The 27,649-nt window shown below is 39.0% G+C and overlaps 1 protein-coding gene across 3 annotated transcripts in view; it reads right to left on the bottom strand.

Moving 5' to 3' along the window:
- Positions 1 to 27,649, bottom strand: part of ACVR1 (activin A receptor, type I) — a 155,637-nt gene that overhangs the window by 57,995 nt on the left and 69,993 nt on the right. For all 3 annotated transcript variants that reach the window (XM_011949189.1, XM_011949191.1, XM_011949190.1), the window contains 2 exons: positions 25,223 to 25,389; positions 7,334 to 7,407 (listed from right to left, as the gene is read on the bottom strand). In XM_011949189.1, the coding sequence (XP_011804579.1) occupies positions 7,334 to 7,400 (67 nt within the window). In that variant the 5' untranslated portion in view covers positions 7,401 to 7,407; positions 25,223 to 25,389. The remainder of the gene's footprint in view (positions 1 to 7,333; positions 7,408 to 25,222; positions 25,390 to 27,649) is intronic.

The following is a 27,649-nucleotide window of genomic DNA, read 5'->3' as shown; positions in this document are numbered from 1 at the left end:
GTTTTTTTTTTTTTTAAGGTGAATGTCACCACCATGTGCCCAAGAGGAATTTCTCATTCTTCCTTTTATTGTTTCTCTTCTTCCCACATCTCTCCTCCTCACATCCCATACACATATTCTCAGTAAAGTCCATGTTCTGTTCTAGCCCATAACAAAGAATTAGATGTAGCATTAACCACGGCTCTAGGAAACACCCTGCTTGCAGGGCTCAGATTCAGCTGATGAGAATCAGGCCGCAGGTGCTCCAGTGTATGATCCAGGCTGAGAAGGTTCAAATGTAAACTTCCCTCTTCCTGCCAAATCACTGACTTAGAGAGAAAGGATGGTCAGGCTACATGGAGTTGTGAAAAAATAAAAGGTTCTAGACCAGCTTTGTTGAGGAATACACCAGATGACCTATAGTCAGGTGTCAGAGCTGTCACATGAGGGCAGTAGGAACTCCTGTGCAGTGAACCCTTGAAGCAGACTGGTGGTGTCTTTTTTAATTTCAGTACGGGGTAGGACCCACTATTGGGTAGCAAAATCAAGTTAGTAGTTTAAAACAAGGTTTCTTCCTGTCTTTTTAAGTGAAATAAAACTGAATAAAAATTTAAAAGACAAGAAATAGGTGCACATTAAACATAGTAAGAGTAATTACTGTTTCATGAAATTTTCATTTCAGATGTGTGTGGGCACTATCCATGCAGTGGGCCTTACTCCAAAATGCTTCTTGCTGTGAGTCACAGTCAAAAGTTTGAAAGCCACCTCGCCTGTGTCTTACACTATCTTGGAATGACATGAGTTCTGAGTCACTATGGCTATTAGGAAAAAACATTATGTATGGAATCTTGCCTGGGGTCATCCCGGGCTGCAGAGGAAAGTTCCGCAGGACAGTTTGCAGTGTTTTAAGAGTTACAAATTAATTTTTAAGTGTGTTTTATTTTCCTTGGTGTCTTCCTTTTCAAGAGTGAAAGCGGCCTATGTGACATGCCTACAATCCTTCTGCTTTACAAGTTTTTCCACAAAGAGCATATGGCATTAATCCTCTCACTCTGGAGACCTGTCTTTATAAAAGGGGACACTTAGAAGTGACTGCACTGCACACTGCTGACCACAAGGAAATCATTTCATGAGCTTGGGTGTGGAATTTGTTTTCTCCTCTATTCAATATTTGACCTTCTTTGAATGAATGTTTAGCATCCTCCCACACCCTACTGCTATCCATACCCCTCTTCTACTGTCCACTAAAAAAAAAAAAAAGAATATGGCACTAGTTTAACTACTCATGGCTGAAACAAACACTTCCCAGGAACGAAAGGCTGAAAGGATGCTTTCTCACAGCTCACCTTGCATGAACTAGTATAGGATCTTTTTGTAAAATAAGAAAACTTGATAATAAAGAAGCAGTGTCTTAAAAGTATGATGCTTCATCAGATATTTACATTCTAGTCCCAGTAGTAGCAAATGGCTTAGTATATGTCATCTCTCTCCCTAAAAACATCTTCCATTTGATGATATGCCAAAGAAAAAGATTTTATTCTGAACAAGAGATAAATTATAGTAACAAGAAGAGAAACAAATGTAATACTAAGACATTTCTCTTACATTCATTCACCCCTTCAAGAACTTCCTGAATCCCTAATAATGAGAAAATCAAAGAAAGGCTTACTCTATTCTTCCCCCCCGCAGCAGCAAAGAGGGGCACCTTTGTAACCCTAACAAAAAGTCCATTGAAATTATCTCCTTCCTTCCCTCATTGGGTAGTGGGGCTGGAAAGTCTGAGTAGTGATGGCTTTGGAAATACTAAAATCAAGTTAACTCAGAAAATCATTTAGTACCTAGCAGTCTTCTTTAGAACAGGCCGAAATCTCTTGCGAAAAAATTCTGGCCTTCGTTGCTATAATAAAAATCTAACTGTGGTTTACAAATTTAATAAAATGTGGGTCGTCTCAGCTTTGAAATATTTCCAAAGGAGCAATATTCCCTTTAAAGTAATTGTGTCATAGTCTTCACCTGCAAATGCATACAGGGACAAAAGAAAAGTCAAACATGGAGGTTCTGCCTTCAACCTGGTGGTATAATAGTAGTATTAGAGCATGATTAGTCTTATTAACGGGAAGGAAAGGGAAGGATATACAGGTAATTAGGACTCAAGTGCTCTTCTCTATGAGAGCAAATAAAACTCTTCCTGCAGCTAGAGTTGTATATATAATGAATATGAAAAATGATTACTGGTAGGAGAGACAAGAAAAGTAAGAAACACAACCCCAGGTGAAGGGGCCTCATCATTTGCTATTACAAACTCTCTTCTCACGCTCTCAAACAGACTGGATTCAGCTGGATTCTAGCATGCACCAAACATAATATGATTGTGGATGTAGCTAATTTAGGGCACAAAAAAAAATGCAAAATTTTGAAGAGGACTGATAATGACTGGAGCTCTTGAACACCATTCCTCAAAGTATATGATGTCTTTTGTTGGCTGTGTAACCTTAAGCAAGAGCTTTAACCAATCCAAAAGCATATCCAAAAAAATATATCTTATGAGGGCACTTGTGAGGATTATAGGAAATTATGCATGAAAGCTAGCCCAACATCTGGTGCATATTAAGCACTCATTAAATATTACCTATAATCAGCAAATAGGTCATTATATTGGAAAGCATTTTCCAAATATAAGTGGTGAAAAAATCTTTTATTGCCCAGAGCATTTAGGATTCCATAGAACTTGAGAAATACTCTGAAGTACACTCAAACTCTACCAAAAAAAATCATTGTTTGGAACTAATATTTGAAATATTACCACTATTTCTAATCGATATTTATGAGACATTTGAGAGACAAAGGGGTAAAAGTTTTTTTTTTTCATAGACTAAGAAGAATACACTACCCAACAAAATGTATTAGAACAAAATCTCATGACTCTCTTATTTATGTCCCAAGAATGTGATCTAGCTTCATTAAAGCATAATTAATAAAATGCCTTAGCTGTTCTATAAACATCAAATATGGGTCTATTTCCTTTTAAGCTTAGTAGTCTAAATAACCTCTTAATGCCACAATGAAGACATGTAAAACATGTAAAGCTTGTCACTCAGCAGTAGATAAGCTACAGAGATATTACAGATTTTTGTGATCGGCCCCATTATTTACCTCTTTTGGTTAAGTATTTGTACTTAATATTTGCTTTTTAACTAATGTCGAGGATAATAGAGTGTATTATAAATAGAGTTTCTCTTTGGTTTTTAAAATTTTCCTATTAAATATATAAAAACAAAATGCCTTCCATAGAACACACACACACACACACACACACACACACACGCATAATAGGGAGCTGAGTCACAGAAGAAAGACGGCACTAAGGCAACTGCTATTATGATTAGAGTATGCTAGGTTATAGCACTCACTGGATATTCTTTTAAAAAAAAAAAAAAAAGCCATTGCAATTAAAGGATGATATGCTCTTTTCCATACTTGCAAACATCCTAGTGGTGGTGATAGATTAAATAGCAAAACCTGAAGTGTCGATCTATTTCCATTTCCACTTCAGCCTAAACTAACTTTTACATGTTTTACATGTCTTCATTGTGGCATTAAGAGGTTATTTGTTGGATTTTTGGACAGCTTAAGAGCTGAAAGCAGGGGGAAAAAACAACTAATAGCATGGCTATTAGCATTGCTCCATAACTGTCCTTTTTCCGCCCCACTCTTTTCCCCATTCTCTCTCCACCTCTCCTTCTCTCCTCACACTACATTTCCACTTCTCTGTCTCTTCCTCTCTCTTTTTGTATACATTGCCTACATCGCAGGTCCACCCATGATATCATCTGAACTGCCTCATACCACAGAGGCAGGGTGCGGTGGCTCACGCCTGTAATCCCAGCACACTGGGAGATAGAGGTGGGCGGATTGCTTGAGCCCAGGAGTTGGGAGACCAGCCTGGGCAACACAGTGAGACCCCAGCTCTACAAAAAATACAAAAACTAGCTAGGCATGGTGCCCTGGGAGGCTGAGGCAAGAGGACTGCTTAAGCCCAGGAGGTTGAGACCACAGTAAGCCAGAATCGTGCCACTGCACTCCAGCCCTGGTGACAGAGTGAGGACCTCAAAAAAAAGAAAAGAAAAGAAAAGAAAAGAAAAATAAAAGGCAAAATATCATACAGAATCGATGGCCAGCCAAGGTGGCTTAAGCCTATAATCTCAGCACTTTGGGAGGCCAAGGGGGTGGATCACTTGAGCTCAGGAGTTGGAGACCAGCCTGGGCAACACAGCAAAACTCCATCTCTACCAAAAATACAAAACAATTAGCTAGTTGTGGTGGACAAGCCTGTGGTTGCAGCTACTCAGGTGGCTGATGTGGGAGGATCACTTGAGCCTGGGAGGAGAAGGTTGCAGTGAGCTGAGATCGCGCCACTGCACCCCAACCTGGGTGAAAGAGACCCCGTTTCAAACCACGACAACGACAACAAAATAGCAACAACAAAAATATCATACAGAATTGATATGGTAACTAAGGAAGAGAGTGAAATTTGGAGGGACTTTAATTCTCAACATTCCTTAGATTTTTAAGTAATAATCGTATTATTTACCAACTTAAAAGAGGTAAAAATATCCTAGAAACTTGACTGTTAGAAATATCTCCAGCAATTGTCAGGTATCCCCTGGGGGATAAAATTACCCCCAATTGAAAACCACTGTTAGCTCATCAAATCCTCCCAGCTTTAATATAAGCCCATTTCCTCGTATTAATTCCTTCAACATTGCCACTCAGGATCCTTTTCCCATACCTTCTTGGTACTAACTGACACAACTGCCATACTATGGGAATATCTTTAACAACACTGCTCAGAGTGGAATATAAACTAGGTATCTAAAATGGTCTATAACCGCACTGGCCAACAGAAACAAAATGTGAGCACCTAATGTAATTCTAAGTTTTATCACAGCAGTAGGAAAAAACAGGTCAAATTTACATTTTTGTAAACGTTTGTGTTCAAACTCCAGCTTGTATCTTACATTTATAGCATATTTCCACTCATATTAGCCACATTTCAAATGCTATATGTGACTATCAGCTACCATACAGGACAATGGAGAAGTATAATATATGTCATTAAGTATGGGAAGGAGATAGGAACAGATCAAATATTATGAACCTAATATGTAATGAAATAGACGTAATATTTTAAGTACTGATTTTTTCACACTGTTGGCTATACTAACTTGTCAAATTATATGCCTCCTTGGAAACTCATCAATTATATAAAGAAGACCACTATACCCCGAAGAGCCTGTAACAGGGGCATGAGTCTTACTGTCCCATGTGACCATAACAAGCCCGAGATTCCTACAATAAGCATCAGTCTTTATGGAGGAACACTTGTAAAATAAAGCGGGTGCTGCTCAATGCGCAATAAAGTAGTGTTTAGGCTTTCTATATCTAGAAAGATATATATCAACATGTTAAAAGCAATTACATGTAAGCGAAGGGAATTATGAGTAACTTTTACTATCTTTCTCTCTTGATTATCTATTTTGTCCTTTTCAACAAGGACAGGACCATCCCTGAGCAACTTTTTGGAAATGAGGGGATGGAAAGGTGAGTAATGAAAGTAAGTAAGCAAGGGTCAGAGACGTCAAAGGCACTGAAATGCCTGGGTGCTGCCACACAACTAAGAATTAGCCTTCTATGGCCTGAATGTTTGTGTCTCCCCAAAATTCATGCCACTATCATAACTCCCAAGGTGAGGGTATTAGGAAGTAGGGCCTTTTGAGGTGATTAGATCATGGGGGCAGACCCCTCATGATTGGGATTTGTGCTGTTATAAAAGAGAACCCAGAGAGCTAGCTAGCCCCTTCCACCATGAGACAACACAGAGAAGGCGCCCTCTATGAGGAACGAGCCCTTACCAGACACTGAATCTGCCAGCACCTTGATCTTAGACTTCCCAGCCTCCAGAACTGTGAGAAATAAATGTTTAGTTTTTGATCCACCCAGTTTCTGGCATTTTTGTTATAACATCCCAAATAGGCCAATACATAGCCTTTGCCCCACAAGTATCAACTATCCCACTGAGCATTCATTTTCATGAATAATCTTTGTAGAACTGAAACCAGTACCTAACTCTGTCATACAGAAAAACACAAAGTATGTGTGTCTCACACTGTCTTAATGTATACTAAATATTCCAAAAATATAACTAGTATATAAATCAAGGGCCAACGGTTCTGGTTTTTTTTAATTCCACCAAAATCTGTTCACCAATTCAGAAAATTCAATCACTGAAGGTAAGAGACCACTTATGACAACTAAGCCACCAATATAACACACCAGTACCAATCTATTTTCGAAGATGCTGAAGATTATTACCTATATACATGCAAGCATGTATTACTTCATCATATCTTCTTGTAGACTCATGCCTAACTACACCATAATATATCACATTTGGGCTTTTTTTCTGGGGGACGGGGGGTGGGGGTTGGAGATGGAGTCTTGCTCTGTTGCCCAGGCTGTAGTGCAGTGATGTGATTTCGGCTCACTGCAACCTCCGCCTCCTGGGTTCAAGCAATCCTCCCACCTCAGCCTCCCAAGTATCTGGGATTACAGGTATACACCACCACACTCAGCTAAGTTTTGTACTTTTAGTAAAGATGGGGTTTCACCATGTTGGCCAGGTTGGTCTTGAACTCTTGACCTCAAGTGATCCACCTGCATTGGCCTCCCAAAGTGCTGGGATTACAGGCATGAGCCACTGCACCCAGCCTCGCATTTGTTTAAACATATGTTTTATTGTTAATTACAGAATTTTCTCTTATTTCTCCTTATTTATTTATTTAGAGACAGAGTCTCACTCTGTTGCCCAGGCTGGAGTTCAATGGCACGATCTTGGCTCACTGCAATCTCCACCTCCCAGATTCAAGCAATTCTCCTGCCTCAACCTCCCAAGTAGCTGGGATTACAGGTGCCCGCCACCGCGCCCAGCAATTTTTGCATTTTTAGTAGAGACAGGGTTTCACCATGTTGCCCAGGCTGATCTCGAACTCCTGACCTCAGGTGATCCACCTGCCTCGACCTCCCAAAGTGCTGGGATTATAGGCGTGAGCCACCATGCTTGGTCCTATATTTATTTTAAGTAGAAAATTAGGTTGAATTTTTAAAAAAAATAGGTGTATGTAAATATTCAGATATAATGTATGTAAGAATTTCACTTCAAAATAGTCAATAATCACCAAATATTTATTATAAAAAGAGTGTGTTAACTTTGATAGGCTTAAGAAGTAGTTTATAGTAAGCCAAAAAAAAATTCACAGTATACTTATCTTAACCCAAAAAGATGTGAGTCACTTACCTTCCATACTAGGGGAGGGGAGAGCAATCATGATAAGCACAGGAAGAATCATCACTCCATCTACCATTGTCCAACTGTAAAGGGGAAAGAAGAGATGTAAGTAAAGCATAAACATCTAACTGCAGGAAGACAAATTAAATTAAGCATATCACCTTCAAACTGCCACTCAAGGCCCTTCTTACTAATCATCCTCAGATATATTGCCTTATGTATTACTACATTTAAACATACACCTTTTATGTGGACCTAAACATATCACCTTAAAGAGTTAGTCATATTCACTTCCAACTGGCAGTCACTCCAAGGGTACTTTCTCAGAGTCTACTCTCTTACAAAGAAATCAGTAAGGAAACGAAAAATTTTCAGCTATAAAGTGAGGCACGTTCCAAAAGATTTTAGGTTTGAATTTTATCTTACCCCATTTGAATGAAAAATTGGCACTAAATTAAAAACCCTGAGAAGCATGAATAGACTATTTTAACACGATGTTAAAGATTAAGCGACTGAATAATTCAAGCCAAATTACTATGCTAGAGTCTCACTTCTCCTTTAAAAGGACTGGAGGTAGAGCAACCTACATCAACATACAGACCTAAAGCAAAAACAAAGAACAAAAAAATACAAACTTTTACCCCATCTAAGGCAAAGCAATGCATTTCTCCATTAAACAAATTTAACAAGGATAGACAACAACTAAAATCATGTAAAAATTTTTTTAAAAACTTTTCCATTTGAATAATGTGAAATATCAGGAATGTGATGGGAGTTTGGTTAGCTGCAATTTTCTGGATGGTAAAATAAAGAAAAAGCTGGCAAAGTTCTTTAATGATAGGTTAGTGTGCTTGCACTCTTTCAGCTTTAAAGCAAAGAGTGAAAGCCCGTTGCTATCTAGCATGTCTGGAGTGTTGACCTTTAAAACCAAATTATTTAGGCTGGGTGCGGTGGCTCACAGTTGTAATCCCAGCACTTTCGGAGGCCGAGGTGGGATGATCACTTGAGCCCAGGAGTTTGAGACCAGCCTGGGCAACACGGTGAGACCCCATCTCTATTTGTTTTTAATTATTTTTAAAATTAAAAAAAAATCAATTTTTTGGGCTGGCAGTCTGTTTACCATCCATATCTCCATCATATCTTACCACCCTTCACTTAAATTTATTTCTCTTCGGTTCCATAATTATATTTCAGGCAATCCCTTTCCTAAAAGCAAGGTAAGGGAGGAAGTAAAGGGGATTTTTATGTACCTTCCTTTTCTATTTTTAAAAGCATATGAAACTTGAGCAAGATCCTACTACTGTTGTTGTTTTTGTTATTTCCAGATTCACATAGATCTTTCCTACAAGTGAGTCCTTTTGGGGACATACAAATCCTTCATCTTGGCCCCTCACAACCAGAATGTGACTCCTCCAACACATCTCTGTACCTTTGGACATGAATATGCTTTTTGTTCCCCTCTGCTTGAACTGCCCTGAGACCCCTCCTCCACCCCTCTCCAACCCCACTGCCTCCTCCTGTCGTACATGATTCCAGCTCAAAGGTAAGTCCTTGGTGAAAAACCTCTCCCTCAGCAGTGGTTTCAGCCCCCGGCATGGACTCATAATCATCTGTCTAGGGCAGTCTCCAGCACTGGTCCACTCATCTCCAAAACAGGTATGCACATTCAAGGAGCAAGCAAGGGTCATTCATTGAGCTATGGAATGAAATTATTAAACTGCTTTTTCATAAGAATGTTTTAATCTAATAAAGTAGAAAATAACTTGAGACTTAATCTGGTCTCTGTCTCAGTTCTCTATGACAGTCTAGTACAGGAGGTATCTTTCAGGAAGACTACGAGTTACATAACGTTAGAGTGGACATGATTTGCTTATGGAGTACAACCACGTACTTGTAGTTCTGAAGGTCCGTTCAAGTGGAATTACAGGTTACATTGGCTACTTACAGTGAAATGAGCCTTCCCAAATGGCAAGTGTTCTAAAACCATTAAAGAAACTAGAGATTGCACATATTATTAATGCAAGCACCAGAGAAGAGTAAGAAAACGGTAGACTTAACATCACTTATTTCTACTGGTTCTTCCTTAACCACTTTACCAGAGAAAAGTAGTTCAATCTGACAAGAAACAGTCTCCCCAAATTCAATATTTGAAAACGTTTGAAAAATGGATTTGCAACTACTGTCATAGATAGTAAACATTATCCTGAGTGGCCTGAGACTTTCATTGATGATAACATTATTCCACTGCCATTGGCAACACCTTAAATATTTTATGTTTATTTAATTGCTGTTTTATGTATGTTTTATAATATGTACTTATTTATTTTATGTAAAATGTATAGCCAATTTACATATTGTGGGTGCATCAAAAAACTTTCTATGGGATATGTCATCACAAACCACTGAAAATTGCTGAACTAAACTATTTCTTATCTCAGTCTTATCTGAATTCCCAGTCCTTCATTAACGCATTAATGCATTCAAAAACTACTCAAAACCTACTATGTGCTACATAATACAAACAGGGTCCTTGCTATCGCGGCACTTACAAGATATGTCTATGGTGGTAATCAAATAATCATCAAAAGATTGCATAATTAAAAACTGAATTAAGAGTTGGGAAGAAACATAGTTAAAATAACCGTGTTAACAAAACAACTTGAGACTTTCTGGAGGGTGCAGAGGTTCCCTGGGGAGGTAACATCTGAAAAGGAATCAGAAATCAGAAGGATGAGTAGAGGTCCTAGGAAAAAGGTAAATGTTTTGGGGAATGTGGTGGGACAGGGTAAACAAAGGACACAGATAGGGTAATACTCAAGGGAAAAGGCACTTCTATTGAGGTGCCTGTGGCCAGAGCAAGCATGGTGTGTCCTGAGGACTTAAGGCAAACCTCAGGACTGAAAAAAACGCAAGAATGGCCAGGACACAAAGGGTTTGGAAGAGTTACAAAAAGTTGGAGAACACCCAAGAAGGCTAGAGAGGAAGGCAAGGGTCAGAACAGAGGTAAGGCACTCTAGGCCCTCTACTTACCTAACTTCATTGCTCCCTTGGCTCTCACCATCATTCTGCAGTTCCTCAGTCCCCACTATCCATTATTATCACCCCCACCAGGCCACATTCTGCCTATCTCTGGACATTTTTACGTGATGCTCCCTGTGATTGGGCCCTTCTTTCAGGGCCCAACCTACTGAATTCCTACTCACCCTATAAGTCTCAATGGCTTCTCTAAAGACTACCACCTTCTAGAAGCCTGTCTAAACCCTTAAACACTCTCTGCTCATTCTTATAGACCACTTTAAGTTTCACTCATAGAAATCATCCTAATTAATAATTATGTATTCATACCTGTGTGTGCTTTTGAACATCTGTCTCTGTCACTAGACTGTAAACTCTATGGGAGCAAAATCTATAGTCTATCTTGTTCATCACTGCCAGAGCCAAGTAGGTGCACATTTAATAACAGTTTAATTAGAATTTTTCCTGAATTAATCAGCTCAATTTAAGTTTAAATTCTAAAGAATTAACAGCAGCCCCTCCCTACCATGCACACAGACACACACACAGAGACCTGCAAAGGAATGGCAAGATTAAGAGATTTATCATCTCTATAACTTTAATCTGTAGAATTTAGCTAAAGTAATAGTAAAAGTCAACAGTTAACAAGCTTCAAAATCAAGACTCCTTTTATTATTAAAAAAAAAACTAAGAAACAATCACCACTGGCAATATTTTCCACGTCACAAAGCCAGCAAAAGCCCACGTCCCAAATACCTATTAACAGATTATCATTGTGCGAACAAAATTAAAACAATAATTTAGGCTCATAAATAGAAGACAGAAAAAGAATTATAAATTCAGACCTTCAAACAGTAGGGACTAATTCCGTCTCCAGTGTTTAAAGACAGCTCAAAATCTGCCAAAAATCTTTGGGAAAAAAGTCAACTTACTGGTTGCCATTTTGTTCAGGGTCTGCAGTGCTTCTCCTGATCAGTAAACTCAGCTATTAAAAACAGCACCCCCAAAAGGAAAGAAAAAAAGAATGTAGAAAGGGGAATGTTCTGGTATTTCCTGACTATATTTCAATTATAAGAAACATCAATATGCTAAAATCTCAACCTGAAGTCCCAAGGATCTATTTTTAATTTTAAAATATACCAAAAAGAAAATACCATTTTTAAAAGTAAAATTTCAACTCTCCTGCTCTCAAATATTTTTGGCTAAGGAGTTTTCATATGTAAGTTGGCAAGAAAGAGAGACTAATAGTGGAAAATGGGAGTGGCAATAACTCCATAGTTCTAGGATTGCCTTACTCCAGTATTTTTAAAACTTTTTTGGTCTCCGAATCTCTTTAAACTCTTGAAAATTACTGAGAAGCATGTGTATGTAGGCTACATCTCTTGATATTTACAGTGTTAAAAATTTAAACAGAATCTTAAAAATATTCTATTCATAATAAAATAACAATAACATACTACCTTTTTTTATTTTAAAAGAGCTATGATGTATTTTTTAAAAAACATGTTGTGAGAAAAGTGGCATTGTTTTCCTGCTTTTTTGAAAATCTCTGATTTAATAAAAGACAGCTGGATTCTCATATATGATCTACATTCATTCTGTTACATCATGCACTGGCTGCAGTATACATAGAAAATCCAGTATCACCCATATCATTGGAAGAAGAAGGACCTTGTGAAACCCCTGAGAAAGTCTCAGGCGCCTTTGGAGTTCTTGGACAACACTTTGAATAACTGACTTAGTCCTTAAACGTTCAGTCTTTGTACTCTATCAGATAACCAGATGGTACCAGATATTTCAGACTGAACACTTACTAGATACCTGACAAAAATGACACTGTTCTCCAGTTTTAGAAATTTCATTAACCTCTCTAACATCACAGATGTCAACAAGTCCAACAGTCAAGGAAGAAAGCATTAACTTTTTTTTAATGTTGGAATAATATTTTATGTATACAGCTAAACATTTTTGAAATGGGATATAAACTTGTATGAAGGTACTCACAGCTGCTTATCTTGCTTGGGTTCAACTAAATCCTTGTGCAAGGCTGTAATGCCAAAATCTCTAACTGAAAAATCACAGGCTACTGAGGACTGCAAAATATTATCTGAAGTGTTCATGAATCCGTGCCTCTCATGTACACACATCTCCCTTCTGTTCTTGGATAAGACCCCTACCCCAGTAACTGGTTTTCATATTTCAGACACAAGAAAAATTGCTATTCAGAAAATGGTTAGAGACCTCCTGACTTAACTGAGGTACCCTCTTTAAATCGATACTGTTTCTTATAATGTCTCAGGCCTACCTTCTTAGAAGACAGAACATTCCCATGATATTCTACTAAAAACAGACACATCACCAGGTCAGTACAAAACGACTTTCCAAATCCCATGGTACTTTTCAAATTCCACTTGAAGATCAGATTGTATGTAGTTAAGGAGCTAGCATTTAGCTCAATTTCTAATGTATGTGGGCTTGAAACCAAGTCTGGCACTTTTTTTGCTCATCACAATTTTACAGCTAGGTAAAGCCACAGATACCCCACAATGTACTACCCAAAAAATTACTGTGATATTGGTCACAGAATAACGGAGAATATAATACACTTCTATATACAACTTTCAGAATCCATATTAGGCAATCTAAGTGCTAATCTGGATGTTTATAAAGCTATAAAGGATAAAGCTATAAAGGATGTTTCTGAAAACTAGACTTACGAGTAGCATACACTTTGTTAACTATAATATTCAGGATGAGAGGGAAGTTATAAGATGAACCCTAAAATTCTTTCCCATTGGAAAATTTGACAAACTGTTCATTTATCTTGTCTGATGGTCTAAACTCATTCTTCAATACATACTTTAGTGACTACCTTCATTCAATAAGGACATTCTTGATACTCTTCTCAATTCAATTTCTAACAATCTGTGAATTAGAAAGAATCTTGGAAGACAGGTCATACAATCACCCACCCCTATTTTGAATGACTTTTACATTGTCCACGTGTAGACACTTTCTAACCTATGCTTGCTCACCATTGGTAAGGGCTCTCACTACGATTCTATGACAGTTTTTTTCTTTATGTATCTTTAGGCATTCTGTACTATGCCTTCCATAAGGAAAATATAATAATTCTCTTTAATATAAAAGGCAGAGGCAATGTGGAAAAATAATTTGTGGAAACCTGCTTTTTCTTAGTCATCTAGGAAGGTAGAAGAAACCTGCCTAAGGACACAGGTCAAACCGCAAACCATCACATCAGAGCATTCAGGTCTTAACCAATCACCACTCTACACAACTTTCACTTAACTAGCCAGCCACAGTTTAGCAAACTTGTTCTGTCATCCTTAACAGTTTTTTGTTTGTTTGTTTTTTGGGTTTTGTTTTTGTTTTTGTTTTTTTGAGGCAGGGTCTTGCTCCATGGCCCAGGCTGGAGTGCAGTGGCACAGCCTCAGCTTACTGCAGCCTCAACCTCCTCGGCTCAAATGATCCTGCTGCCTCAGCCCCTCAAGTAGTGGGGACTACTGGCACATGCCACCATGTCTGACTAATTCTTTTTGTATTTTTTGGTAGAAGTGGGGTTTCACCATGTTTCTCGGTCTGGTCTCGAACTCCCGGGCTTAATCAATCCCCCTGCCTCGGCCTCCCAAAGCTCTGGGATTACAGGTGGGAGCCACCAAGCTCTACCATCCTTAACATTTTATTCAAGCCTCAATTCTTCTGAACTTCAACTGAAAATCTTGATTTTCCTCTTAAAGAACAACCTTTACTCATGGTTATTTAATACACCATTCAATCATGCCTTCTTTCCATTTCTCCAACCTTAAACAATTTCATATTACTCTGTGATCTCCAATTATCTCCTTCCTCCCTCTGCCCCCAGAAAAGATGTTGACATCATAGGAAAAAACAAGTCTCTTGGATAGTGTATCAGTGGTTTCTAGCTCCCATCTTCCATCCCTACTCTTCAGTTCTCTTGTAAACTCACCCTTCAAAATAAACGGAAATTAGTGTAAGACACATTTGGGGGCAAAGTTAGGCCCAGCAAGGCAAATTCTAGACATGAAACTTTGAAGGAAAACAGACTTACATCAGCCGCCACCAGGCGGGGCCAAAATCAGCCACTGCAACTGATTAGATAATACAAGAACAGTCACATCTCTTCCATGCTCAAAAGGCAATGAGCTAACCCAAAGGCAGCTTGTGCCAAACTACCTGGGCCTTTGGGAGGAGTGAAATGAGACATGGGCTGTCAGTAATAGCTGCAAAGAAAGGTTAAACCGAAGTTATCATACCATATAAGTTAAGTCAGGGTCTTTTCTACGGTTCAAAATGACCTGTTAAATATTTTTAACACCACACTCTGTCTGAACTGGCAATGTGCAAATTGCCAAGGCTAGGTTTTATATAGACTTCACTGCTGCTGGAGGGTTTCTGGCGGGGTGTTACTTTCAGAATATTAGCATGTAATTTGATCTTTCATGATAGATGAATACAAATAGCTTCTTGGACAAGTCCTATAGAACTGAAAACCAGGCCCTGGATCGGTTTATCCTGTAGTTAGAGGAAATAATTATGGATTATTTCAGGAAAGAATGGGTTTTGACTGAGTTACACTATAAACATTCCAGCTGTAACAGATGGACCCTAGATATGGTTTGGGAAGGAAGGGAAGCAAACAATATGATCTGTAAAATGAAAAAAGATGAAAAAAGATAAGGCTTAACGTGAAAGAAAGTGAAAGGTTTAGCTTAGGCTACTATGTAAGAATCAAAGGCTCCCCAATAAATTTATTTTAATTGTACACAGAATGAAACAGACTTTGCTACACCCCTTCCAGATAATACACAGAATACCTACGTTAAACTTCTAAGAATCCAGTGTTCTGATCACCTGCTGTGTGCCTTACTCGTACCTCAAAACTAGGTTTTATTTCCCCAGGTTTGACTATATGGAGACTGTCCCTCATTTTCCACTTCATTCCTTTGTTTCAAATAGCCATGGTCCACCTGCTTTGTTTCAACTGATAGGACTCCATCATCTCCCTGCTATTTTGTTACATTTTCCAATGCAGCTCACAGCTCACTCCCTGTCCCTTGTTTGCAAACTGTGACTAGAACCTTTTTTTTTTAACCTATTAGTAGGAAAAGCCCCATTATTCCTTCCCATAAAGCTCATCTAGACATGTAACTCTGAAGTTCATTTCAAATCCCACTTCTTCCCAAAGTCCTCAGGCAGACACTGTCTCAGTGCTCTGTCTCATTTCTAGCTGTGCCTGACCTGAAGCTTCCCCTCTAACCTAACAGTGTAGACCTTTCTATCCCTCCCATGACTTACAAGTGGTGTTAGAAGCACTGCCCATCTGACACAGCTGTCCCAATTCTCAGGCTAATGTGATTAATCTATAATAATTTTTGGGTGGTGGGTATAAGATGAAAGGAATGTCAAGGCCAGAGAGGTACATTTCTCTCTCTCCCTCTCTCTGTCTTTACTGAGAGACACTGGAGCACTTTTCTGTTGTAGTGAGAAACACCACACTTTACACACTGGTCTAACCAAAGCCTTCTGTCTCACTCCCACACTCCAAGCCCATTCCTGTCTCAGACCTTCTCACCTGCCCCCATGAACTATATTACCCCACCATATCTTCTTCATAGCACTTAACAACTAGGTGAAATTTGCCACTTACTTACTAGTTTATTTATTTTTATTGTGTTTCTCCCTCTTCCACACACCAAAATGTAAGCAAATGAGAGTAAGAACTCTGCCTGGTTCATGGCTACATGCTCATGCTTGGCACCTACCAGGAGCATAATAAAAATTAAAACATACTCATTTTAACATTTTAGCCTTGGCTACACTTTGACGTGGAAAGAGGAAGGTGAAGTTTAAGTTTTATATATCCTAGCAAGGAAATGGGGGGGGAGGGGTGGGTTTGTATGTCCCCAATTTAATATAGTAGCAAGCAGATATTTGAGATAAATTAAAAGATATCATTTGTAACTTGGATTCCAGTTTTCAAGGGTGTCATCCAAGAGAGGCAGCCAAACAAAAAGACGGCTGGCAGACCTCGGGTGTACCAGACAACTCCCTGGTGGACAATATCCCAGTTGGAAGGGATTGCTTGGATCTCTAGTTGCAGACACCAGCTGATAGGCCCAGAGCCATCCCTACTGACCTCTGAGACAGCGTCTGTCTCTTGAAAATACATCTCCTACAAGTCAGAAATTGACATATTATCTCCCCTGAAGGCTTCTAACATTTATTGACGCTATTTGGAAAGCCATGCTTCCATGCCTATTAATAACCCTCAGAAAGAACCCCAAGGAAGTGTCAGGAGAAAAATAGATCCAGCCGATGAAAGCCAAAGACTTGACCAGAGGTTACAGTCAGTAATATATTTAAAAAAAAAAAAAAAAGGAAAGTTGTAACCTTTCTGAATTAGATGTTATCTTTTCAGGAGGCTTAAAACAAAATACTTAGCCAATGAATTACAGCAATGTGAGGCAAGAACCCTGGTCTTTACTAAAAGGAACTCTTGAAAGACCCCGTATCTATTTAAATAGACCAGCAGCAGCAACTAACTTTATCTGCACATCAATTATTCCAAGGAATTCTGCCTACACGGCTGTTATCATTAAACCTTTTATAGTTATTTTTACAGTTATTTAAACTTTGTAAAGTTTCTCCAAGTGACGCATTAAATAGCAACCAGATCAACCTACTCTAAATAATGGAATCACTAATTAACACTAATCTTGGAAAAGAATTCTCTTAGTGGTCTTTCTCCTCTCCCCTCCCCCAAATAGAATGTGATTAATGGAATTCTCTCACAATTTAGCTTGAAATATGCTTTTGCCAGTCAAGCAGCTAAAGCAGAATCAGATAATTGTGGTATGACTCAACAAACACACAGCTGTTCATTTAAATATATCCATCAAAAGTATAAATATGATCATGAGAAAGAAAACGAGCCATGTACCAGGGTCAGTGCACAAGTTGAATGGGTTAGCATCCAAGTAACCACAACAGAAAACAAGAAGGAGATGGGGAGAGGAGGCAGGGAGAGGTTCTGGATGGATACCGGGTGGAGAGAGACTGGAGAACAGATGTAACCAAAAAACCACCCACCCAACCAGAAACACTCACTGAACTAAATAAGAAAACAATGTTAAAAGTAAAATAAATGCACTCTATGAAGTAGGGAGAAAGAATGAAATCTTAAAAATAGGTGATGCGCCCAAGAACACAAAGGTAGAAAGTCGATAGAGTAGAAAATGGTGAATTTGGTCTGTTACTAAAAATAAAATGCAGTCCAGCACAGTGGTTCATGCTTGTAATCCCAGCAGTTTGGGAGGCTGAGGCAGGAGGATTGCTTGAGCCCAGGAGCTCAAGACCAGCATGGGCAACATAGTGAGATCCCATCTCTACAAAAAAAGAAAAGAAAATTGGCCAGGAGTGGTGGTGGGGGCCTGTAGTCCCAGCTGCTCTGGAGGCTGGGACAACAGGATCACTTGAGCCCAGGAGTTCAAAGTTACAGTGAGCTATGATCATGCCACTGTACTCCAGACCAGGTGACAGAGTGAGACCCTATCTCCAAAAAATATGTAAAATTAAAACTAAAAACAAAGACCCCAAGGCAGTGGCAAATAGGAGAACAGTATTCTCACCTCAGTCCTTGTCCACAACCTTCAAACACTCTGATCATGAAATCACTGTGGAAACGTGGGTATGCTTCCAATAGTCCAAAAGTATAATGACTGAAAAACACCACTCTGTAGCAGGATATCCCTTAAGGAGGTTCTACATATACAAGACTGCCATTTAACATGAGGCAAGGAAATGGAGAAACAGCAAACTGTGAGAACATGATGGGGGACAGGTGGCAGGGAGGGTTCCCTGCATCCAGTGTGCCAGGCCCCATTCCTTCTTTCTTTCTCAAGGATGGGCCAGAAAGGCCCAATAAGAACTTGAGAAGCAAAGGCACTGAGAAGCTCTTGAGGCTTCTCCTCCCTTAATATGTAATTCAAAATGCTAACAAGTGAAAGAAACATCTAATCCATGATAAACATTTCCAAGCTTTCCCTGAACCATCAAAAATCTCTCTTTCCAAAAAATAATGTCTCTGGCAGTGGAGGGCCTAAGCACATGTGTAGCCAAACTGCTCAGTTATCCTGCACTGAAAACCATCCACACCCTTCCCATTTAAAGGCAATCTCTCTTACATCATCATAGCAACAATTTCAACTACCACTACACCTCCTTAGCCCCAAGGTCCCCAGTATCCACCCTCTTCATCCTTTCACCGAACACTTTCTGGAACAGCAACTACACAGGCTTCCTCCACGTCGCCCATCCAGTCTTCGGTCCACAGTGTTCTGCCCTAGTCAATCCACTGAAACCCCTTGTTAAGGTTCTACCTCATTTTAGTCTTACCTTATCCTTCAGGTTCACAAAGGAGCTTCCTCAAAATATGGATTCCCAAGCCTCACCCCTTAGAGATTTTGATCTGTGATGATGAGGCCTAGGAATCCCCCACCCCCCAACAAATCGGGTGATGCTGAGAACGACAAGGAGGTCTCACTCACTTATGAGGTAGGATGTGGGGTTGTGACCACCTTCTTCCCTTGGCTTCCTCCCTAGCTGGGATTTGTGGGCTGCACTCTCAGGTATCTTTACTTTTAATGCTTTGATCTTTCTCAGTTTCCTTGCATAGAAGCTTCCTCTTCTGTCACTCATGCCTTAAATCTTGGTTTAGGCCCCACAGCTCAGCCTTTTCTTTTCATTCAAGACATTACTTGTTTTCTTAGACTCAGGAACCACTGTAGGCCACCAGGCTGGACTACCAGGTTGAGAATGAAATCACCCATTCTTTAGTCATTTCCCCCTCCCTGTCTATTCCTTCCTTATTACCCTCCTCCCCATATGTTCTTTACTTTTCACTGTTTATAAAATTAATATTTAAATTTTTTTATTACAGATAGTTCAAGTTACAAAGAAACAGAAAGCATAATATGCCTCCTTTTAAAATCTTCTAGTTTCAAAAATAAGCAACATTCTACCCCCCGTTTCAAAAATAAGCAGCCTTATTTCCTCCATTCCCATTTTCTTCCTGAGGTATTTTAATGAGAATCACAGATGTCATATCATTTCACCCACAAATTCTTTGACAGATAAGAATTTTTTTCTAAACATAACTAAAACCTCACATCTCACCCAACAAAGTTAAAATTATTCCTCCTTCAAATATCATCTAAGAGCTAATCAGTGTTTAAATCTGCCCAATTTTCAACAACTCAAACACCCTCTAACAATGACAACAACAACAACAACAAAAAAAATTAAAAGGAGAATGGAAATAGCATTCTATTTCAACAAAAAGAAATTGTTTTCAGTTTTCATAACTAGAGGTATAGTGTTAGTATTGTGGCACTACTGAGAATACTGTGTGTATAATGTGGAAGAAAGCAAATGAGTATCTATGGACTATTCTGACTATCATCCCCTGTTGTGTTTGAGGACTAGAATTCTGTGTCAAATAAACGAGATAAAGATGTTACACAGAAAAGGTTAAGATAAAACCTTTTAAACTGAATTTGAATCACAAGTATCAGAATGAACTCGCGAAGTATTTTATAAATATTTAATTCCTGGTTCTGTCCACTAAATGGGCATAGAAATAAGGACCCACTCAGTAGCAGTGAGCATCCCTGGTGTCCAGATTGTGGTGTTAATACAACATATGCCACTAAAAGAAAAACAAATTGAACCATGTGGATGCAATCACCAAAATCTAGCAAGTAAGAAGCTGGAGGTCAAATGGCCAGGTTCTTCAACAGAGAAACTGTAAGGGAAAGAAAGGGCTGGAGGTGGAAACCCCAGGTTTAAGAGACTTACAAAACATAAAGAGATAATACGAGACCAACCTATAGGTCTGAACACCTGGTTGATGGACCCACATAAAAAGGCAAGGAGGCAATTACTGTAGTGTATATACTACATAATATACTGTTTCTTGGCCTGCATGGTGATCACAAAAAATATTCACCTTGTAATTAACTAAACTATGTACGCTTCTTGTATAAATTTGTGTTTTATTTTACATTAAAAAAGGTAAAAAGGAAAGGACAAAAGCTGAATACATGTTGTTAGAAATATATACACACATACATACACACTAAGCAAGTTACAAGCACTGTGCATCATATATATGCCAACAATTAGCCCAGGTTTGTATATTACAAATAAGTCTATGTGATAAACTTCTGAAATATCAACTCTTCCTTATCTTCAACCTGAAGAAATTGTTTTTACAAGTTCCAAGTTTATTCCTAATAGAATAGCGAAATAAGTATGTTTCCTGGTCATATCAGAAATCATGTATTGAAATAAAATTAACATATCATATAAAGTGGTCCTTCCTCCCATGTACTTCAGTAAGTGTCACGGGTCAAAGGATATAGAAAGTCTAGGGTTCAGATCAGTGTTTCTCAAAGGAACCGTGCCACACTACGGTCAAATAAGAAAAATTAACATCATAAAGAGTGAACCTTCACTAATGAAGTCTATACATTTAACAAAATCCCAAAAATAATAGGCTTTCTTCATGGGGGAAGAGGGTGGTAACTGGGTATGATTCTTTTAAAGTTCATATTTTTAAAACACACACACAAGTATTAAAATTCTGTGAAATAGGACTTAAAATGGGGAGACTTACCCCTATGAAAAAGAAAAAAAAAACAAACTAAGCCTCAGAAAGTTAAAACAATGCGATACTGCTGAATGAATAGTCAGATAGGTTAATGAAACTAAATGGTTATCCCAGAAATAGACCAAAATCTACATGGAAATTTATACTATAAAAGAAACCAAAGGAGAAAAGTTGGGATCGTTCAGTAAAATTGGAATTTTTAGCCAAATCTCTAGGCAATATGGCAGAGACTGCTAATTTTCCACTAAAATCCCTTCTTTCCTTCTTCTTGGGTACAAGGCGGCCAACACAGACTTCACTTTTCAGTCTCCACTGCAGCTAGATGTACCCACATAACAAAGTTCTCAACACTATAGTTCTCCTCTGTAGTGATGTCTGCAGTTTCTGATCACCAGCCCTGGACTTTCTCCTTTGCCCTTCCCATGGACCCAGATACAGCAGTAACTCAGAGAGGACCATGCAGATAATCACAGCAACAATTACTAGAGCCAAAGGACAGAAGGAACTCAAGCCTCTGAATGATCAGTGGATATGGTGGTTCTGCTGATCTGTTTTGCTTACACGGGGACTGTTAAGTGAAGAAAAAATAAACTTCTGTGTTCTTTGAACCATAGCATATTTCAGTCCCTTGGTTACAGCAATTCAACCTAACCTGAATTAATAGAGCGTTTAGAGAAAAATTCATTTGAATTCATACCTAACATTTCAGATGGATCAAAGACTTAAATCTAAAAAAACCCCACATGACATTAGAATGAACCAGGAGATGGTAGGTCTTTAAATCTAAAAATGAAAGGAGGTCTTTTAACTACAACACTATGATATTGACCATTTCCTCCGATGTAAGTAAGACTGTAACTTCTGCTGTGGAGCAAGAATTGCGGTCTGCTTTTTTACTACTGTATAGCCTGTTGCCTAGAACAAGTTCTCATACACAAGAGGCATTCAATAAATAATTGTTGATTGAATAAATTGGCAATTTTAACTATATAAAATTTGTAATAACCTGCACAACAAAATAATAATTATTTCTATATAAATGGCCAACTGAGAAAAATATAAATAGCACATATCACAAGGATAAAAAGGGGGGACTGATAATTTTGATGTCATATTTTGATAATAAAAATCATAACCCAACAGCAAAATAGACAATGAACACAAACATAGAAAGAAGGTAACTAGAAATAAAAGTGGCTTTTAAACTCATGAAAAGATGCTCAATCTCAATCAAACTAAGAAAAATGCAAATTAAAGCACATTAAATTGCCATTTTTTACCTATTATACTGTTAACCACATTAGGAAACTATGAAGAATTTTAACCCTGTTTCATAATTATCACAGGGGTAGCAATTAACTACAGCCATCATCTACTTCTCCCTCAAATAAATATATACAGAAAATAAAGTTTGTCTCCTACTACCATCTCTGTTTTTCATTACTTCCTCTTAAAACTAATTCAACCTCACAACACCTTAAATGGGCATAAAAGTGTCTCAAAATGCTCAAAGGATGGTAGCCAGAACTAACAACTATGCTAATATATTAACAGCCTCCAAAAAATAAAAATTTCCCAAAACTGACACCTTGGCAACAACCCCAAGCAGTGCATCGTCTGCCTTCGAAAATAAAAACACACATCCTTAGTGACCAAAAGTCCAATGTCAACAGTCATGGCCTTGGTTTTGTCCATAATGTGAAAGGCCTCTTGCCTACCCCCTTTAAATTGTGGACTAACCTCTCACTTGAGGACTGGTGATTATTACATTACAGCCATATAAGGGACACTAGGCAGGGATTACTCACCCTGAGATTTAATTCTGCTTAAAAGGAAAAATATCCACAATATACCAAGTCAAGCCAAAAAGCAAGTTGTAAAATAGAATGTACGCTCATGTTCCACCAATTTTTAACATAATTAACATGCATATTTGTTTGTGTATAAAAATATCTGTATATGAAAAGGTTTATAAATGGGAAAGTTTATATTCCAAGATTTTAGCCAAAGGTGAAAGAGAGTAGGGAAGAACTTTTATCTTTATATATGGCTATACTTTATACTGTTTTGTATTATCTGGAATGAAATAATCAATATTAACTTTTACATAAAATATAAAGCTATAGGGGGCTAAGGCAGGAGGATCGCTTGAGGCCAGGAGTTCAACATCAGCCTGGGCAACAGAGTGAGACCCCATCTTTAAAAAAAAACAAACAAACAACAAAAAATAGCCAGGTGTGGTTATGTACATCGATAGTCCTAGCTACTTGGGAGGCTGAGGCAGGAGGATCCCTTGGGCCCAGGAGTTTGAGGCTGCAGCGTGCAATGATTGCATCACTGCTCCCCAGTCTAGGCAACAGAGTAAGACCCTGTCTCAAAATAGTAATATTAATAATAATAATGACTGTTTTATAATAATACATTGGACTTTCCTTTAAAAAGAATGCACCTAACAGCCATATCAGAGACTTTCCTCAAAAGTATTAAATCGAAGAAGGCTGCACAGACCAACCCTGGCAGAATTTAATCCTCAATTCTTTGCTTCTGTCTCCACATACATGGTTCAAACCATATCTGAGCAACTCAAACGTTAAATTAAGAAAGACACACACATCAACATTTTGCACTTCAGGCTTCCCCTCACAGAAACATCTTACTGACTCTATTCCAAGTAGGTATACATATTACCCCCATAAATTATCACACCCTTAATATCGTTTCATCCTGGATAGCGAGACTTTTTTTTTTTTTTTTTTTGATACAAGGTCTTGTTCTATTGCCCAGTCTGGGTTGCAGTGGTGCAATCACAGCTCACTGAAGCCTCAACCTCCCAGGTTCAAGTAATCCATGTGCCTCAGCCTCTCAAGTAGCAGGGAATATGTGCACCTGCCAAGATGCCTGGCTAATTTTTTTTTTTTTTCCCTTTTTTGTAGAGACAGGGTCTCACTATGTTTTCCAAGCTGGTCTCAAACTCCTGGACACAACCGGTCCTCCTCCTTTGGCCTCCCAAAGCACTGGGATTAGAGGCATGAGCCACCATGCCTGGCTCAAGGCTTCTTTATGCTTTCAAAGCACCCCACGGGAAATGTATTATTAAAATGTAGTTCTAGAAAAGGTAAATGTATGGACACAGTAAAAAGCCCAGTGATTGCCAAGGGCTAGTGGGGATGGGAAATGAATAGGTAGAGCACAGAGATGTTTAGGGCACTGAAACTACTCTGTATAATACTATAACGGTAGATGCATGTCATTACTCATTTGTCCAAACCCACAGAATGTACAACACCAAGATTGGGCCTAATGTAAATTATTGCCTTTGGGTGATAATGATGTGTCAATGTAGGTTCATTGATTGTAGTAAATGTACTACTCTGGTGTGGGATACTGACAGTAGGGGAGGCGTTGGGGAGATAGATGAGAACTCTATTTTCTGCTCAATTTTGCTGTGAACCTAAAACTGCTCTAAAAGAAATAAGGTCTATTTTAAAGGAAAAAATTAGGGCCGGGCACGGTGGCTCACACCTGTAATCCCAGCATGTCGGGAGGGCAAGGCAGGCGGATCACAAGGTCAGAAGTTCGAGACCAGCCTGGCCAATATGGTAAAACCCCATCTCTACTAATAATACAAAAAAAAATAGCCGAGTGTGGTGGCGCGTGCCTGTAGTCCCAGTTACTCAAGAGGTTGAGGCAGGAGAATTGCGTGAACCCGGGAGGTAGAGGTTGCAGTGAACCGAGATCATGCCACTGCACTCCAGCCTGGGTGACAGAACAAGACTCCGTCTCAAAAGAAAAAACAAAAGAAAAGGAAAACTTAATGACTTAATGTAGTAGCCCTGTAAGGTGAAAAGCATGGCAGGGGCATTTTACAGGTAGGGAAATATTGGCAATATTTATCTGAAAAACTTGGCCAAATTTAAAGAATAGCTGTGCAGATCCACCCAACAAAGCCTACTATGAAAGCAACGTCAGAACTAAGAACTATTAGGCTGGTCCTAACTTTCTTATGTTGGATTCATATAAAAAAACAAAATAATCATTTGTGGCAAAGAATTTACCCTGTAGACTTTGATCTCCGCCAAAGAGTATTAAAAGAAGTGATTTGTTGAAGTGGCTGCACTGCTGGTTCTGGCAACGGCGCTCTGAGAGCTCCTGGGTAAAGCTGACTCAGCTACCTTAACGCAGGCTCCTGGTCACATCTGCCCAAAGTCCTTCAAGCTGCGTTCAGGGTTTCTCTCACTCTGGTCACTGGGGTACTCGGGGAGTAGAAGAGGCGTTCCTGGGATTATGAGTTCTCCAGCAGCTTTCACTTTGGCAGTGTGAGGCTTAACAATGCTCCAGGCTGTAGAGGGAAAGAAGAAAGAAAACCAGCTAAGCAGAAGAAAATCCTGTAGTTGTGAATGTGGTGGCCAAAGGAAGTGCACATTTGGCACGTCTTTCAATTTGTACCACAAAACAAAGCCCATCTACAAGTGCAGCAAGTACAGAAAAGTTTGAAAACACTGATAGGAAGAGTGTGAAGGTCATGGATCTATACTGGTCTTCAAATATTTTTCTAAACAACACAAAAACCAGTAAGATCTGCAGTCGGCACATTTCAAAATCCAGTTCCTTTAAAGCCTATACACTATGTACTCTAGCCCTTTCCTCTCCTTCCCTTGCCACACACAAAATCAAACAAAAATTTTGACTCTGCATGTACTATTATGTGCATTTGAGGCAGGCGGATCATGAGGTCAGGAGTTCAAGATCAGTCTGGTCAATATAGTGAAACCCTGTCTCTACAAAAAATACAAAATTAGCTGGGTGTGGTGGCACATGCCTGTAATCCCAGCTGGTGGGGAGGCTGAGGCAGGGGAATCACTTGAACCTAGGAGACGCAGGTTGCGGTAAGCCGAGATCGTGCCATTGCACTCCGGCCTGGGCAACAAGAGCAAAACTCTGCCTCAAAAATAGAAAAAAAAATAGTTTGAGCAGTACAAACTACAGAATGAAAAGTCTTCCTCCCGTTCCAACATCCCTGGCCTCTCCTAGAGGTATCCAGTGTACCAGAGTAACCAATTTCTTGTATATCTCAAATATATCTGATTTTGGTCTATTTTCAAGCAACAATCTCTGGCATAGACAGATCTGGTTCAAAGGCTCATAAAACAATGGTGGGGAAGGAGCACAAAGCGGAAGGGAAGAGGAGCGGAGCTCTAGATAACTAATAAAAAACAAAAACCCACCCAGGCCCCCTTTTCCTTTAGGAAGACTTGAAAAACATCAACATTTGCCAAAGGAAGAGGAAATTTTTATTAGAACCAAACTTTCCCATTCAAATTGTTAAGTAATACAAAACACTGAAAAACTTACTGCTTTCAGAAAACAGCACCTTTTTTTTAACCTCAAGGAACATTTTGCCAAGAAAACCTTCACGTAAATAAATCTAAGCAGAAAACAAGCCCCAAATGCAGCATTCTGCAATAATTATGGGGAAAAATCTTCCCATCCACCTTGGAATTCAGGGGAACTGTTTTACAGATACTATCAAACCGTTCCTCACTTCAAATTAAATTGAGGCTCACAATCTATTTGAAAATAAAATCTAGACATATAATAGGTGCAATAAGAATAAGACATGCAAAACTATCTTCCATAGAGAGGTCAACCAGAAATTTGTCTTTTTCAGCAATCACTTAGCAAAGTTAAAGAGCAAAAATGCATTTCTAACGTGGGCATCTTTAAAAACAAACTCATCAGCTGAGCTGCACCCACAAACCCTTGAGTTTCAGAACAAACTGTTGAAATACTGGTATTTTCCAAGATGCTGGGGCCAGGGAAATTTGGCAGAGTCACACTAAAGCTGCTTTCCCCTCTGCCAAAGACTAACTGCATTTTAAGAGGAGGCCAGTGTTCAGCTGTCCTGCCTAGGGTCAACCATGTCTTTTAAGTGAGAGTTACTGTATTGGTGGGAAGAGGTTTAGATAAACCAGAAAATAAACACCGGTACGTATTTTTCTGATTCTCTTTTTAAAAATCAGAGACTCTTTTTTTTTTTTCCTTATGATAAAGGTACTTCTAATTTGCCATCCAACATCCCAGCCCCATCATCTTCACTGCATGGAATTCCTTCTCATCCTTCAAGACAGTGTTTGGGTTCCCCTGCCTCTGTCCAGTCTTCTCTAAAGATTCTTATATTTCCCAGATCTTTCTAATTCCCCTGGTATTTATATTCTATATGACGAACAACCTGGCACTAATTCCCTGCCATGCACTGGGTTTCTCAAAACCAATTCAAAACTAGATAAAGATCACATATTATTCTTCAGTGTTTAGCCCTCGTTCACGATACTTAGCATATACTTGGTGCTCAAGAGTTTAACTAAATCTCCAAGTTAAATATAATTTAACATTTGTTTTAAAATTCACTGGGCTCTCAAACAAACCATGGACTGAAATCAAAACTGTGGTGTACACTAAGAAAGACCAGGCCAGGCGCGGTGGCTCAAGCCTGTAATCCCAGCACTTTGGGAGGCCAAGACGGGTGGATCACGAGGTCAGGAGATCAAGACCATCCTGGCTAATACGGTGAAACCCTGTCTCTACTTAAAAATACAAAA

This window comes from Colobus angolensis, unplaced genomic scaffold (assembly GCF_000951035.1).
Source record: "Colobus angolensis palliatus isolate OR3802 unplaced genomic scaffold, Cang.pa_1.0 Scaffold292, whole genome shotgun sequence".
Lineage (NCBI taxonomy): Eukaryota > Metazoa > Chordata > Mammalia > Primates > Cercopithecidae > Colobus > Colobus angolensis.
This window is presented reverse-complemented; position numbering and strand designations above follow the sequence as displayed.